This window comes from Nicotiana attenuata, chromosome 5 (assembly GCF_001879085.1).
Source record: "Nicotiana attenuata strain UT chromosome 5, NIATTr2, whole genome shotgun sequence".
NCBI classification, from domain to species: Eukaryota; Viridiplantae; Streptophyta; class Magnoliopsida; order Solanales; family Solanaceae; genus Nicotiana; species Nicotiana attenuata.
In genome coordinates this window covers 40,232,140-40,245,152 of record NC_031993.1, presented here as the reverse complement: position 1 = coordinate 40,245,152, position 13,013 = coordinate 40,232,140, and the positions used below count along the sequence as shown (strand labels likewise).

The window sequence follows — 13,013 nt, the reverse complement described above, 5'->3', positions numbered from 1 at the left end:
AGTTCAAGTATACTTATGCTGGAACTCCAGCATAATATACTGGAGTATTTTCCGGATTTTGAACAGTGTTTTCGCTCAGATTTATCTTTACATAAAAAGTGGCTAAATTTCGATTACTTTTGAAATTGGGCTATTTTTGAACGACCAGTTGTAAATCTGGCTATTTTTAAAAATCAACCGTAAAAACAAGGAATAAGCTTAATATATGATCCACATCACATAGATAATTTGGCTAAACTGCCCAGAAAATGACCAGAGAATCCCTTGTTCTTTCATTCATCACCTCATATTGCCACTTTATAAGGTCCTGGATTTGAAATATCCCTTCCTTAATGAGGGTATATTGATACCCCAATTAGAACCCAAACAATGAAAACAAAAAATATGCACAGAAATTGAAGAACCAACCATAAATGATGGTGTAATACTGTCCATTGTCCATCCAAAGGGCAAAAGTCAAGTACTATATAAGCAAGTGCCTGAAGATTTCATTATAAATAGCACGTTGTCTACATATTGAGGTTTCAGCTGAAAGGGAGTTAAAAATAGTGGTTGGCCTGCATTGCGCCAGATCCGGAGCTTTAATCTAAATTAACGAAATTAATATCTAACCGCATTAGCATTCCCCGACTTGTTTGCTTTTACATAATTGTTGTACCTTCTTATTGAGGACTTCACCAAATGAAATATGCAGCCCGATAATCCTTCATTTCCTGCATGAAAGCAATGTTCCAGTGTCAAACTCGTCATTATCAAACACAGGCAATTTTTTTCCAAAACGAGGCAGCTGGTTATTGTTCTACGTGAGCATGGAGTACTTTTTCTCCCATCTTTCTTTTAACGACAGTAGAGATCAGTCTTGTATCTTATCCAGCAAATGTGCCATTTACTTGGGTATTGTGTTAATATCAACGTGTCTCATGCATAGCATAAAGAAACTAGTAAAGACTAACCAGTGAACAGGATAACTATCCATAAGGTAAACGCCATGGTTACTCGACTGTTGAAAGGAAGGACTGAATTCCGAAAACAATGAAAAGAGATCCACCCGCAAGTGCCACCTACATCACGCAACAACTCTGTTCTCATGAAAATGAACAAATGGAAAATACTGGTAAAATTGAGCAGGAGTAAATTAAATCACTTACTATTCTTTCAGATATTGAAGTTGCGAGGCCTTTCCCCCCTAATACAGCAGCTGTAGTACATAAAGCTTGTCCCCTGAGAAAGGTCAACTACGTCACAAAACTGTGCATCTGACCAAGTTTTTACCTCAATTATGTCCTTAATGTGTTGAGAGAGTTACAACTGATATCTTTCTCTTTTACATTTCTTTTTTTTTTTTTCCTTTCGACAAATATAAATACTAATCAGCAGAAAGATTTCTTGACATCTTTTTCTGACTTCAGGAGCGACATGGGAGCCGCGAACCAATATTAGAATGACATTTATAGCTGGGAACATAAGAAGTTGATAAAATAAGGCTTTATGTTAAGGAGTGACCTACAAGATTCCGCCAAGAACAACTCCTAGTGGATTCTCATCCGCAGCCAAACCAATGGTAGCAAGCTGAGAAATAGTTACAAAACATTAGGAGCTACCTCAGGCAAATTAAACGCTACTTTACATGATGTGTAGTTGCATACCTGGCTCTTGTCACCCCATTCACCAAAGAATGTAATTGAAAATGCCTGCAAAATTAAAGCAATATATGTTATTGATTATTAATGGTGACCTTCAAAAGAAAAATTCTAGCAGCCAGTACACAATACCTTCAGAAAGATGGGTGAGAAGAATTGAGTGAGAAGAGGCCGCCTCTGCTTCTTTAACTCGTCAGAATCCTGACAAAACATAACATTGTTAAAGCAATTGAGAAAGGTAATTGTCTCTTGTACATTTTGCAGCAAGCTTACAACTGTTCTTATCGGAATTAGGAAATTCGAAACATAAGAATCTGATAGCAGACAGCCCGAGAGAGAAAATACGTCTTTGATAAGCTGAGATCTTCACTTAAGACATATTTATTGATCTAATTCTTGAATATGGGACTTGTATATGGACAGTTCTCAGATATTCAACAAATTAGCAGATTAAATGGAGCTGACTTAAGAAACTAACAAGTGAATTAAGCTTTCCAGAGACCAGCCTCTACTTGCTTAGAGCATGCTTTGTAAGTAACAAAAAAGCAAAATGGAACAATCCCTGAGAGTGTCACATCACTGGCAGTGTCAACCTTAAGTTTGACCGTGTTTCTCGTATATAATATAAGATGACTCAGGTGAGAAATGTAGAGGAACAAAATACATGCACAAGAAAGCCTCAACGGGAAGAATATATTCTCAAAAATTGAAAACATGGAAAAGAAGTAACCAAAACCAAATAGGCAGTGAGTACATAAACACGATCCTTCATCCAAACTGAAATCCGTAAAATAGTGACTAGACAAGGAGGACGATTAAGAGGTAGTACGTGACACAAAGGTCTAGAAATCGGCACACAGGATGGACGAATTAGAGCAAGTTGGAGAATGTAAGCTTGGTCTCTTTAAAAAACGAAAGAAAGAAAAAGAGCTAGCTTGCGCTCTTTTTGAGTTAACATAAATGATCAGCATGGAATGAAGCTGGCAAATGGTGTAGAACGTTTTTTTTCTTGGAAGAAAATTCAGAAGCAATGGTTTTGTATACATTCATCACCGAAGGAAGGTAACCTAGCATACGTGTTTTTGCTTTTTATAATGTCTTTCTCTTTTTTCTGTTTGTTGATCTAAATAAGGTATTTTGTTCAAGCTTTCTGGGAAATGCTAAAAACAAGTAAACAACTATTCTGGTTGTCAGCCAATAAGATTTATCAGTGTACTTATTGAAGAGGAAGAAAAACAAAAGAACTGCCATCTCAAACAGAGAGATGCTAGAGGAACAACATTTATAACTGAAAAGAAATCTTGATCACTGTAACCACTCAGTAGCATTTGCATAAGGCAATAAGATACTTACTCCCTCCGTTTGACTAGGTACGGAGATTAAGAAAAAAAGAAATATTCTTGACACTTGAGGTCTAAAACAAGCCATAGATATTAGTGCGGATAAATCATCTCATCAAAGATAAAATGAGAATTTTAAAGTTAAATTATTTCTAGTTATAGAAAGGTATCATTCTTTTTGGGACAGACTAACCAGGAAAATGTGCCAGTTAAAATGGGACAAAGGGAGCATAAATTGCTGCTACAAGACTTGGAGGAAGAGGTTGGTACTTTCCTTCTCTTAAACAGATTTTTATTTTCATCTATCTTTTTTTCTTTTTGCCCTATGTCAAGGGGAGGCAGGAAGAAGGAGGCTGTTGGACATTGGTAATTTACTTCTCTTAACAGATTTGTCATTTTTATCATTTTTAGGCCCTATGTCCAGAGGAGGCAGGATCTGGGTAGTTGGAGAAGTCCAAAATTATTTTTAAAAAAGGAAAAAAAAGATATGCAATGTACACTATGAGCAGGAATGCTACCTTATTCTTCTCCTTGGTTGCTCCACCATTAGCTTTTATATCCGCGTCCTACTTGCACCATAAAAGTTAAAATAAGAAAAGATAAAATTCATGTATGGCAAGAGGTGATTCGAAAAATACAGACCAGCTCTGCTTCAACTTCAGCCAGTTCCTCAGATTCCCTGTGGATGAAATTAGAATTAGACTAATGGAAAAGCGATTGAAGCATAGAAGGGATACAGAGTTTAGAGATTTACAGAAGAAGTATAATCAGAAGCAAGCAGGAACCAAATGATTACCGATCATGGAATGCATCCCACAAAGACCATACTCCAAATCCCAAGAACAGCAATGTTGTAATATGATGGGTCCATTTGCGGGAGACCTGTGGGGAGTATATATAAACTTTATGTCGTGCAAATAAAACAGATACAATTTAGAGCAGATTACATAGTGCTTGATACCTAAGCACGTGAAATTGAATGGAAATATAATGATAGGCTAATCATGATAGTGAACTAGAAATAACTGTTCTTCATCTGATTTACTCCAACTGCACCCCATACATATCTGATCCATGACAAGAACCACTATTTATGAGAAACCAATATAGATAACGGATGCATAAGATGACTTACTACCGGTTGTGACCTATAGGCCACGGGTTCGAGCAGTGGAAGCAGCCACTAATGCTTGCATTAGGGTGAGCTGTCTACGTTACACCCCTTGGATGCGGCCCTTCCTCGTATCTTTTGCCTTTAAGATGACTTACTACAAGTTTTAAAATGATACAGTTTCATTTTTTATAATATACAGCACATGCTATTTTATTAGGTGCATACAGCCTATCACAATAAGCAAATATTTAGCAAGTGGAGTTTGTCGACGGCAAAAAAAAACACGATAACTTTTAAAGTTGCTCAGAACTGATCACTAGCTAACGGTGAGGCACAGACCTTGAGGTTAAGCACACAACAATCTCTTTGTTATTGGACATAACATCTCAATTACCAGAACAAACTAGGATGTATAACCATTTCATGTAAGAACGGGAGAAATGTATATTTCCAGTTCTGGTTATGACTTTACATCAAATATAATAGACAGCTCAAGTGAAATACAAAATTAGAACACTTAAAAAAATTAAGATTAGAACGTTGTACTCAAAATTGCAACTAAATGGAACTCACCAAATTGGGAGCAGCCCAACCAACAACAGCAGACAGAATGGTCATTACCTAGAGCGACAAACAATTTTCAGGAGATTGTTATTGGCCACAATATAAAGAAGAGAATGTCAAATAGATTGACAAATAGTGATAGAAGGGTGCAAAAAGTCTTACAATTAAAGCTCCAAGGCACCCTGACAAGACGAGTCTCCTTGGGTGACGCATTGCCAAAATCTTGAAATTTAAATTTGTCAAAACAATAAGGTTTATATTAGAGAATATTCTGAATAACCTGACTAAAAAAAAGAGAACATTCTGAATAACAGAGACAACAAAGGTGCTGAAGATGAGGACATCAGAATAAATGAGAACATCACAAAAACCTTTTAGTTAACAAAGAAGCAGCTAAAGAGTTAGATGTCAAAAATAGTTTCCACAAAGAGGTAATAATCTGAAAGTTCAGCCATATTCGAACTCAACCTATTGCAAGAAAAGTGATGGACCGCAAGTTAAGTCTCACAATTAACAGCACTAATGTTTTATAGAGTCTTTCTATTAAAAGATAAAGAAGCAATGCAAGTGGGCTGTAGATACTGAAAGTGCGATACTATGGGTTTCATCAGTACTGGTAGAGGTTTTAATTTCTAATTAATTTTTTTGATAGGTTGGTTTAATTTCTACATAATAATTTTTGGTTTATTTTTGCATAGCTCAAGTAGGCAATGATACGGTCTTCTCTCTAAGCTAAATACTGGTTTTGGCGAGAACCTACACTAATTAATGAAGTCCACAGCAAGCTAAAGAGTAGACACTTTGGTATTCAACAATCACATAGAATTGGATGAAGGGAAAAACTAAATAGGAATGAAAGAGTAGCTTCCGCTGACATACGAAAGCAATGAACCAGGCAGACTTTTTGGGAGGGTGTGATGGACAGGGTTCCTTTTTGCATTTGTTCTTCTGAAGTGGAACTACTTTTTGCAGTAAATAATTATTATTGACAAACTATTAAAAACTGGGAGAAGAGTAACACAGAAGATTAGAATTTATCCTCAGTCCACTGTATTGTTCATGATTCTAGTGCCATCAACTTTAAGAATCTAAGATTCCCAAATACAAGTAAAGATAACAAGGACTACAACAACAACAACCACCCAACATAATCCCACAAGTGGGGTCTGGGGAGGGTAGGATGTACGCAGACTTACCCCTACCCTGGAAGGGCAGAGAGTGTTTCCGATAGACCCTCGCTAAAGAAGGTGAGAGAAAAGATAACAAGGACTACTTGCTAATTTAGAAACAAGTTCAAAAGGAATGAATGAAAGGGTAGATAACTTAAAAATGATTTTACAGTTCTGAACAACCTTCCACCCACCCACCCCCACCCCAAAAAAAAATTAAGAATTAAACAAGAGTAGATTAAAGAAGAAAAAAATATGAAACAAAGAAATCAACAGGAGCTACTTATAGAAGAGCCTAAAAAGTTTCTAACTTTACGAAGTGTTAACAATTCACTTGAATATTAGGTGAGCCGAGCATTGTAACTGGCTATTCTGGAGCCTTCTTTCATGTAATTTTGTGTACCTTCTTGGTACTTATTTAATGAAATATCAAAAAAAAAAAAAAAAAAGGTGAGCCGAGCAATTGACACAACTTATTACTAACTTCGAAATCTCAGAATCCAAAACAGCAGCAGCTCAATCAAGCTTTCTAATTAGTTTGTGCTTAAATATTATCCTGGTCTCAAAAAAGGCTTTACTTTCTGGCAAATAAGAACTCCGTGATTTACTTACAAATAAAACAAAATAAGAACCCCATGACTCGCATTGCATAGATCAAACCTCAAAGGCTCAAACTGTTTTACTCAGCTAACTCAATCTTTCTTTTATGATGGGACCAAAGCTCGACTATTCCACCAGGTACCTACTACCTCCGATCGGCACAAGTACCACATAAGTCATTTTAAGCTCACTCTTGAGCTCCCAGCTTCCATTCACAATCCAATACATTTTCAAATACACATATCAATCAATCAATCCTCAATCTCAAACTAGTTGAGTCAGCAATTACGAATCCTATATTACCAGTGGCGGACATAGCTTAGTAGCTATCATTATTTTCGACACGAAACATGAATATATATGTGAAAAAACATTAAAATTTTAATAAATATTATTTTCTAAACCCTTTATTTTAAAAGTATAAGAAGTTACAAATCAAGTTCAAATCCTCCTGATATATATCAACTCCATTCAACCACATTTTATTCAAAGTACTTATAATTTATTAGTCTTTTTAGACAAATTATAATTCACTAACGCAACTTCCGAATAAATTACAGCTAACAGTCAACTAAACAGAACTCCATAGAATTAATTTATTAATTGCAATTAAATCTACAATAAACTCACCGCAGCGGCGAAGAACGTCTTGTCTCCGATCTCAGACAGTACTGTCATCGCCAAAGACTTCGTAAAACCCTGGTCAAAATATATTTTAAAAAAAAACACAAAAAAGAAACAAAATCAAATTGATTTAATCAAAAGCTTATATCTAAATGCAAATATACAAAAGCAAAAGAAGAAGAACTAATTACCTGCGCCACAGAAAGAGTACTCATCTTCTCAATTGCTCCTCGAAGTAAAGCTTGAGAGAGCAATTTATGTGTGTGTGTGTGTGTGTGTGTTGCGAGTATATATTATGGTGGAGAGGAGAGTGAAGAGGGGAGATCGAGTTGTTTAGCTGTGAGTTGAAAAATGCCGTGTACGACAGTGTACGTTTATGTGAAACGCAAGGCGCGTGGTATTGGTGTTTTACAGAAAGGGGTTTTGAAGGGATGTGTGTGTGACTGACACGCGAGATGAATCCATTTGATTGGGTGAAGCTGAAAAGAAGAAGTTTCCACGCGCGGATAAATCACGTGAAATTATCTACTGTCCTATGTGAGGTTATTGAACTAGGCACTAAGGCCCTGTTTGGCCATGAGTTTTTTCAAAATAAAGTTGGGATTATTTTCAAAACTTATGTTTGGGCATAAATTTTGCTCACATTTTGATAAAATCTCAAATCCCAAAATCCAAATCTCAAAATCACCTCAATTGCTGATTTTGGGCCAAATCCCAAAATTTGGGAATTATATACATGTTTTTCCAAAATAAAGTTGGAAAATATGTTTTGAAAACGTATGTCCAAACACATTTTTATCTTCAAACCAAACTTCACCCAAATCAGATTTTTCAAAATAAATTTGGGATCTATGGCCAAACGCTAGCTAAATTTAAGGAAAAAATACTTTTAAAATTATAATTTAAAATGAGCCATTGATATTAGTTTCTAAGACACTTACTTTAGAGGGTTGGGATGTCCGGCTAAATTTTTTAGAAAAAAATTAGTGCTTTTGGGCAATGAAAAAAATATTTTTTCTTGAAAATTACTTTTGAAAAGCTTTGCCAAGTATAAATCATTACTTTAATATTAACAAAGTGTCTCAAATTAAGGGCAAAATTTTTACCTTCTTTGAAATTTGTTTACTTTTTTTATAAAATTATTGTTTGGCCATGAAATTCTCAATTTTCACTTAAAGATGAATTTTGGAATTTTCGAAAATTTGAAAAAAGTTCAAAAAGCTATTTTTCAAAAAGTTTTACTTTGGATCACTTACAAAAATTCAAAAACAGTCCAAAATTGTATTCATATACAAACACAACTCTGATTTTCAAATACCTTTTTTACTTGAATTTTTTTTTTTTTACTTTTTTCCAGAATTTTACAATTCTTATGTCCAAACGCCCACTAATAGTCAAACACAAAATTTGAAAAGTATTTTTTGTACGAAGGACTTCTAATAAGAAAATATTGTTCAAAATAAACAGGTTTTGAAAATTTGAGCAAACAGCCAATTAACTGAAAACATATTGGTGTTTTAAGAAATGATTTTTTAAGGTGTGTGTGTGAGTGACACGGGAGCTGAAGCGAATTGATTGGGTGAAGCTGAAAAGATACTGTACCACGCGCGATTAAATCGCGTGAAGTTGATGGAGTATATTTTGTGAGAGTTTAGGGAATTTTCGTTTTTGTACTGTCAATAATGGACTTGTCCTGTCAAGTTCGGTGCAAATTTTGATACACAAATTTGGAAGAAAAAGCCAAAAATGGGAGAAACTTCGTGTGAATTATTTTGATAGCTATTTGGCGTCTTTATATAATAAAGAGAATAATTTTTATCTTTATGCTAAATGGTAATTGTAGAAATTTCTTACTCCTACGTTTTGACTACATTTAATTGAAGTTGAAAAAGAGATGAGAATTTACATTGAATGTTGAAAAAAAACCTTGATCTATATTCTTTTCTTCTATTTTTCCTTTATAAAGTACTCCATTAAGAAAGTTTGCAATAGTTATAAATATAGAAAGGCAATACCTAAAGAAAAATTGGCACAAAACTATTGATGTTTATAAGTGGGTTAAACTTGAAGGGAAGCATTAGTGTCATAGTCAAGTTGTTTCAGTGTGACCTATAGATCATCCGTTCGAGCCGTGGAATCAGTCACAAATGTTTACATTTTGGTAGGCTGCCTACATCACATCTCCATGGGGGTGTGATCCTTCCTCGAACCTTGTGTGAACCATAAGCGGCTAAATGGTGAAGCAACTCAAGCAAGTGGCCTTACGCCCCATATTTTTAAGGGCCCTAATTTTTTAATAATAAATATGTTAATTTTCATTATACAAATAAATGTTTTAAAGGAGAAAGTGCAATTTATTTTCTAAAAAAAGAAAATGTGAGACGTTCAACATAAATTGGAAAACGGTATCATCCTTTTGGTAAATGTGTCTTTTAGGGATTTCTTACCATATTTACATTTTGACAATTACCTCATCAATGGGCCTATATCATTTATATATTTTTTTTCCAGGTTTAATTCGTAAAAACTAGAGTGCTTAAAATCTTACCTATTTTCTTGATTTTTTTCTATAAATTTTCAAGCGTCGTAACAAGTATATTCAAGGAGGGAAAGGTTATTTTAGTATAAAAATATCTACTTAACTCACATTCCATTGTTAAAAAATTTCAATTATTTTTTTTTTGCTCCAAAGTTTTTTAACCTAGGATGTTCTTTAAAACATAAATAATGACTATGATATTGATGATTAAGACTTTGTTTTTTCAATTTAAAAGTGTTAGAAAAAATAGTATAGAAACTAATACTTTAATTGATATATTCAATCAAATAAAAAAACTTCATTCTTTTTCAACTAACAATTCATATAACAGTTGCCTCAGTGAAAACGACTTTTTCAAAATTAAAATTAATAAAATCTTATCTAAGATTAACAATGACTAAATGGATTGATGACTTTTTTGGATAACGAAAGTGGATTTGCTATAGTATCAATTGGAAAGAAATTTTTCAGAAGAATTCAATTATAAGAATTATTAATCATAATTATTAAAGATTTTATATTTAACGAAAAAAATAAGGTCTCTTATTGAAGTTTGGCTTTAGGCCCAATTTTATTAAGCCGCCCCTGGCATGACACGTAATACTTTATAAACCGGGCTACCTTTTTTTTTTTAAGTGGCTTAAAAATTGATATTTTTAATCTCAGCAAAAATATTGATAGGCGATTTCTTACCATTTGCTTAAGTGATGAATAATAATTTCCGATGCCTAATAAAGGGTGATAGAAAGTTAGATACTCAATAGAATAATCGAGATGCGTAAAATTAGCTCCAACACCACCATTATAGAGAGAAGAAAAAAAATGGTTTAAACATGGTTCATTGTGATATTGGAAAAAAGAACTTGGTTTCGTTGCAATAGTGTCAGCCACTTTACATTGCCACATATTCTCAAATTTCTCATAAAGGCAAGTCAACCTGGTAAAGAAACAAATTGGCTCCTAATATTGGGAACTATTTGTTTAGAATAAAAGATAGTTAAATGATTAAGACCTCAAAGTTATTTAACTAAATTTCATTTAAAAATTTATTACAACCAAGCTGATTATGATTAGAGATGATGGGACAATTAAGGACTTGTATCGGAGTTCCTTGGACTTTTGCAAGGAATATTGTATCTTTTATTTTTAAATATATATTGGAAAATAAATCACACTTAATAAATGGGTGGTCCAATAATTTTATTTTGACCTATTTTTTTTTTTTTTTTTTTTTTTTTTTTTGGTTTTGTTTATCTTTTATGTAACAAAGTCAATGGATACAGTGCAAGCACTTTGTTGCATCATGTTTTCTAATCTAAACTACTAGAAAATAATTATATTCGTATACATTACAACTTCAATGAAGCTCCAACATAAAGTAAGAGAAAGAAACCCAACAAACAAAACAGACAAAGCTTTAGCCTTTAAGCAAACTCTATTATGCTAAAAAGAAAATAATTTGATTTAGGTTTTGCTACCATGTTAACATTGAACGTTTTTATTATCATCGATCATCTCACTATCTACTAATCTGGTTCAATTCTGACATTTTAATTATCATATGTTGTTGTTCAAATTCTACAAAGACATAGAAGTGTTTTTTCTTCCTTGTCAAATTCTATTTGAGAGACTTCGTTGAACATCGTCAATTTTATTCCTCCTCATAGACTATGACATCCTCGAAGGAAAGAGAGATGAAAAAAAAAACCATAAGGGTGTGTTTGGATTGATGAGAAAATATTTTCGTGTAAAGCAAGTGGTTTTCTTGTTTATTTTCTGATGTTTGATTAGTAAGGAGAAAATATTATATTGTTTCAAAAATATTTTAATATAATTTAGACAAACACTATAATTCCGGATCTGGACCATAAACCTCGACCCCATGACCCCTAACCCTCAACCCTGACCACGACCTTAACCCCGGCCTCACACTCTACAGCTAACACTTTGCCGCTTAGGATCGCGAAGTCTTGATCGAGCGGGGGAGGGCTGGCGGGAGTTGGTGGGGTCAGGGACGGAGGGAAGGGGAAGGGGGGCGAAGGTGGGGTTTTTGCTAAGGAGGGGGAGGTAGGCCGGAGCGTGTGGTTGGAGGGTGGGCGAGGGGTGTCGCGGTGGGGGTGGGCGGGGCATGAGGTCGGGATACAAGGTGGTAGGTTAGGATCTGGAGTTCGACCGGAGTGGCGAGGGAGTAGATTGGAGTGGGGGGCGGGGGGTAGGGTGCGGGGAAAGTTGAAAGAGAGTTTTGAAAAAATATTTTTTTCCTCCTCTTGTAGGGAAATCACTTTACACCAATTGAAGGAAAATAAGTTAATTAGAAAAATAGTTTTCACAACATTTTAACGAGCCAAACATGAGAAAATTAGAAAAAAAATTCCTTCGTGCCAAACACACCCTAAGCTCTATCAAGAGTCATGCTTAAGACTTTTATTTGATTTGATATGCATAATTCCCCATCAACACTAACAACTTGATATATATTTAAGGATTTCAAATATATCTTTTATAATATAACTGTCACCAACCATAAGCGTACAATTAACATATGGCTAAGGGAATTGTTAATTAGCCATATTAATTATAGGAATGTTTACCTCCTATAGCAAATGTTGATACCTTATTTATTTTAAATAAATATCATTTTAAAAAATTATATTCCATAGCTACCTTTTGATTTTTATAGCCAAATATCTATTTATGGTTACCTCCTACCCTTAAGCCATAAAATATTCTTTGTATTATTTTTCTCTCTCATTCTTTCAGATTTTTTATAAAAAAAACTCCTCTCTCTCTCAACTATTCTATTTCTCCATCATAATTTACAAACTCTTCTCACTCTGTGTAGAGAGAGAAAATAATTGAAGAGAGAGAGAGACGATTTAAGAGACGAAGGATTTTAATTTAATTTGTGGTCGATCTATGCAAACGAAGCAAGAATCGTCGATCAAATTGGGACGAGTTGTTGAGTTGAATGAAATCTGGACATGGCCATTGCAACTCTTACCTCTCACCACCTCCATTTCTGCTTTTCTTCATCTACCAAATTCGCAAATTTTAACAAAACAAGACAATCTGCTATTGAAAATAAGGAATTTCTTTCATTTTTGCGCCAAATTTTGAGAGTTCCGAGTCAGAATCGCGGCCCTCTTGACGAGATGACTTAGGGTTGTTCTTGAACAAAGATGACGGAGTTTGGGGCTGAGCAACTTGAAGAGTCTGTTACCCCTTTTTTTTCATTGTATTTCAATGTATCTCGCTGTATTCTATGTATTTCATTGTACTCATTGTCTTTTTTTCATTGTATTTCAATGTATCCCGCTGTATTCCATGTATTTCATTATATTCACTGTCTCGCTATATTCCATGAATGTATTCATATATTTTTTTTAATTAATATAATTTATGTATTTAGATGTATATATGTAT

General features: G+C 34.2%; 1 protein-coding gene across 1 annotated transcript; it reads right to left on the bottom strand.

Moving 5' to 3' along the window:
• LOC109225695 (GDT1-like protein 4) lies at nt 396-7,408 on the bottom strand. Its single transcript, XM_019390447.1, has 13 exons — nt 7,243-7,408; nt 7,058-7,126; nt 4,821-4,880; nt 4,668-4,715; nt 3,777-3,862; nt 3,623-3,659; nt 3,499-3,546; nt 1,773-1,841; nt 1,647-1,691; nt 1,508-1,569; nt 1,149-1,221; nt 954-1,061; nt 396-713 (listed from the first exon to the last, which is right to left on the bottom strand). The coding sequence occupies exons 1-12, from the start codon at nt 7,264-7,266 to the stop codon at nt 993-995; spliced, it is 690 nt and encodes a 229-aa protein (XP_019245992.1). The 5' UTR covers nt 7,267-7,408; the 3' UTR covers nt 396-713; nt 954-992.

What these genes read in the sequence shown, in the direction of transcription:
- LOC109225695 (XM_019390447.1), bottom strand. Translation starts at nt 7,266, where the DNA reads ATGAGTACTCTTTCTGTGGCGCAG. An exon ending in GGTGCCTTGGAGCTTTAATT is followed by an intron (nt 4,716 to 4,820) that starts GTAAGACTTTTT and finishes TTGTCGCTCTAG; the next exon opens with GTAATGACCATTCTGTCTGC. An exon ending in TGGGATGCATTCCATGATCG is followed by an intron (nt 3,660 to 3,776) that starts GTAATCATTTGG and finishes TTTCATCCACAG; the next exon opens with GGAATCTGAGGAACTGGCTG.